Source organism: Nanorana parkeri, unplaced genomic scaffold (assembly GCF_000935625.1).
Source record: "Nanorana parkeri isolate BGI_ZX_2015 unplaced genomic scaffold, ASM93562v1 scaffold1025, whole genome shotgun sequence".
Classification (NCBI taxonomy): domain Eukaryota; kingdom Metazoa; phylum Chordata; class Amphibia; order Anura; family Dicroglossidae; genus Nanorana; species Nanorana parkeri.
Window position 1 is genome coordinate 460,291 of NW_017307293.1, and position 1,248 is coordinate 461,538.

The 1,248-nt window shown below is 49.8% G+C and overlaps 1 protein-coding gene across 1 annotated transcript in view; it reads right to left on the bottom strand.

Annotated features, from left to right (window-relative positions):
• The window catches only part of CFAP100 (cilia and flagella associated protein 100), an 11,524-nt gene extending 11,233 nt beyond the window's left edge, over window positions 1-291 (bottom strand). The window contains exon 1 of the mRNA XM_018567241.1: window positions 169-291. Within this exon, the coding sequence (XP_018422743.1) occupies window positions 169-229 (61 nt within the window). The 5' untranslated portion in view covers window positions 230-291. The remainder of the gene's footprint in view (window positions 1-168) is intronic.
• Between the last annotated feature and the right edge of the window lie 957 nt (window positions 292-1,248).

Consider the following 1,248-nt stretch of genomic DNA (forward strand, 5'->3'; position numbering starts at 1 on the left):
AGTCTCTGTACAGAGGAGCTTACACTCTAATGTCCCCTCCACCACAGTCACATCAGTCTCTGTACAGAGGAGCTTACACTTTAATGCCCCCCCCCCCAGTCACATCAGTCTCTGTACCAGAAGAGCTTACACTCTATTATTATACATTTCTATAGCTCTGACACTCACTGGATCCGGACGCCGTGCTCTCCCGTGACACAAAGGATCGTTCCAGGGTGAGGGATGACATTCTTCGGGGGTCCGCTGGGAGTTCTGGGGGTGTTCAGGAATTCAGTGTGGGGACCTGTTCATAGGAGGGAAGTTCCTGGAAATATAAATGGCGTCTGCGCTGACTGAGATATCCGGGTGAAGCCGATGTACAATGTGCAAGGTGCCCATGCCAACCGGATATCGCATTACCCTAGCCAGATCGGTCATGTGACTGGTCATGTGACTCCTATAGATCCTAGAGACCGGACATTATGAGCTCCTTCCTATGTGATGGGAACTGTTCATTGTACAGTGCTACAGCATATGCTGGAGACATATACAGGAAATCACATGGTGTACAGTTGTACTTACTATGTATCCTTGAACCAACACAGCCACAAGGTAGAGCAGGGTAAGCAAACTCCAGCCCACCAGCTGTGGTGGAACTACAAATCCCATGAGGCACTGCAAGATGACAGCCACAGACATGGCTCCCGGAGGCAGATGCATGGTGGGGTTTGTAGGTTCACCACAGCTGGAGGGCCGAAGTTTGCCCACCCCTGAGATAGAGAGACAAGAGCTTCCTGGGTGTTGGGGAACTGCAAGTACCAGCAACCCTCAGGGCCCATTCACACCTACGCATGTTGCACAGAGGCAGCCCATTGATTTTGAATGAGCAGCAACAAAAAATGGCGCCCATGTGGGCGACGCAGCACGCTGCAACACCATGCATTGTGGGGTACCGGTGCAATGGTTGATCATGCACAGGGGCGTACAACATAAAGATTAAGCGTGTATTTCCCCCAATTGGGAGCCACAGCGGCCCATAGAAATCAATCAGGGGGATGCATCTGTACGCGGGTATACGCCGGCACAGCCATTGATTTCTACGGGCGGCTTTGGAGAGATTTCCTCTCATTTCCTGTTGTGTCTATAGGCCAAGAAGTGAAGGGAAATCTCCCCCTATAGCTTACAGACATTTTCTTATCAGCTAATATTATTAATACAAAGTTTTAGCATAATATACTGCAAACACACAAACATCTCCACAATATGCTG